This window comes from Gallinula chloropus (assembly GCF_964237585.1).
Source record: "Gallinula chloropus genome assembly, chromosome: 29".
Classification (NCBI taxonomy): domain Eukaryota; kingdom Metazoa; phylum Chordata; class Aves; order Gruiformes; family Rallidae; genus Gallinula; species Gallinula chloropus.
This window is the reverse complement of record NC_140114.1, coordinates 4335418-4337218: the sequence shown is the minus strand read 5'-3', so window position 1 is coordinate 4337218 and position 1801 is coordinate 4335418. Positions and strand designations below refer to the sequence as shown.

Here is a 1801-nt window from a genome sequence, read left to right as displayed (position 1 = left end):
AGCCCGGCCCTGCTCCAAGCGAGCCCATTGCTCAGCCCAAGGCCTGGCTCCAGGGTGAGGGAACCCACAGGGCCACAAGTATCACCTAACAGTCCAAGCAAGTGCCTCTGCCTGGAATAGGACTCACTGGAGGAAGCTGATCACTAGTCTGTCCTGGCTTATTTATGTAACGGTGGTTCTGAGTCCTGCTCCAAGTGGCAGCAACAGGAGAAGGGGCTGCAGTTCCTCACAGCCAGCGCCATCGCTAAGACACCAGGCCAGCATAGATGACAAGTAGCTTCACTTGTGGGAACCAGGAAAGGCCCCGAGTCTGGGCCACGTACAGGAGAGTCTGGGGAGGTCTGAGCCAAGGGCTGGGCTGGTGGGCAGAAGGCACAGCTACTGGAGAGGCCATAGGCCTGGGGCCCATCTGTGTCTGCACATGATGTAACTGAGAGGACAGGTCATTCAGGGCCAGTTAGTGGCTTGACTGAGCATCTAAGGAGAGGGAGAGGGCTATACAGAACACACGCACGCACACGTGCACACACATGGGATCAAAATGCCAACAAGCAGAGCAGGGCTGTTGTGGACCTCTGGGGAAAGCAGAGCAAACTACAGGCAAACCGGTGCCCAAGAACAAAAAATACAGACATGCATGTTGCACATACGCACCTCTGTGTGCATTTTCCCTCTAATGGTTTTTCACCCCCCTAGCCAGAGAGGCAACAAACATCAGGCCCTTTGTACTGTCCACAAGGTTCAGCCAGACCGAACATGCAGCACTTGGAAATGAGGACATTTTAACTAAGAGACTTTCTAACAGCAGCGGCTGTTGGTGCGCTCTTAGCGGGCGGGGGCGGTGCCGGCACCGCAGTGGGATGGGGCTGCTGGAGCAGAGCGAGGCTGCCTTCGGCTCCTCGGACCTTTACCGCGTCCTCGGCGTCCGCCGGGAGGCCTCAGCCCAGGAGATCCACCGCGGTTCCCACCGCGCCTCGCTCCGCGTCCACCCTGATCGCGCTGAGCCCGATGCGAAGGAGGAGGTGACGCGGCGGTTCCAGATCCTGGGTGAGGCGTACGCCGTCCTGAGCGACGCGGAGCAGCGCGCGGTGTACGATGAGCAGGGCACGGGGGATGAGGAGGGCGAGGCCCTTCGCGGTGAGCGGGACTGGCAGGAGGACTGGCAGCTGCTCTTGAAGAAGGTCTCTCTGAAAGACACTGAAGACTTTGAAAAGAGCTATAAAAATTCTCAAGAAGAGCTGGCCGGTACTGAAGCAGCGTACGTGGATTTTGAGGGGGACATGGACAGGGTAATGGAGTCTGGGCTGTGCCTGGAAAATACAGACGAACCCAGAATATGGAAAATCATAGAAAACGCCATCGATTCCGGAGAAGTCCCATCCCACCGAGGCTTTGTAGAAGAGTCGAAGCAGAAAAGGGTCTCAAGAAAACGCTGGGCAGAAAAAGAAGCTGGAGAGGCAAGAAAGATGAAGAACAAAGCGGGCCTCAGTGGAGAAGATGATGTGAAAGCGCTGATTCAAAGCAGAAATCAACATTGAAAAATGGAAACGGAGGACTTGTTGGCACAACTGGAAGCAAAATACAGCAACAATGCTAAAAAAGGAGGAAAGAAGAAAAATTAATTAATTTTTTTGGGAGCTGGCTGTGTTGTGTGCTGTCTCCTCCACTTGTCAGTAACAGAGTTCCCTTAAGTATCTCCTTCCCTTGTTATTCCTCAAATTCTTCCCTGAAATTCTGTTTTCACTGCCGTGCCTGGGAAACCAGTGCTTATCCTGATTTCCTTAGACAACTAATGCCTTGT

At 54.2% G+C, this 1801-nt stretch overlaps 1 protein-coding gene across 1 annotated transcript; it reads left to right on the top strand.

Annotated features, from left to right (window-relative positions):
- Positions 1 to 860: 860 nt before the first annotated feature.
- On the top strand, positions 861 to 1538 carry LOC311202068 (dnaJ homolog subfamily C member 9-like; the record flags this gene model as incomplete). The annotated part of the gene is made up of 1 exon (XM_084276595.1): positions 861 to 1538. One exon carries the CDS (start codon positions 861 to 863, stop codon positions 1536 to 1538), a length of 678 nt encoding a protein of 225 aa, XP_084132721.1.
- Positions 1539 to 1801: the final 263 nt, after the last annotated feature.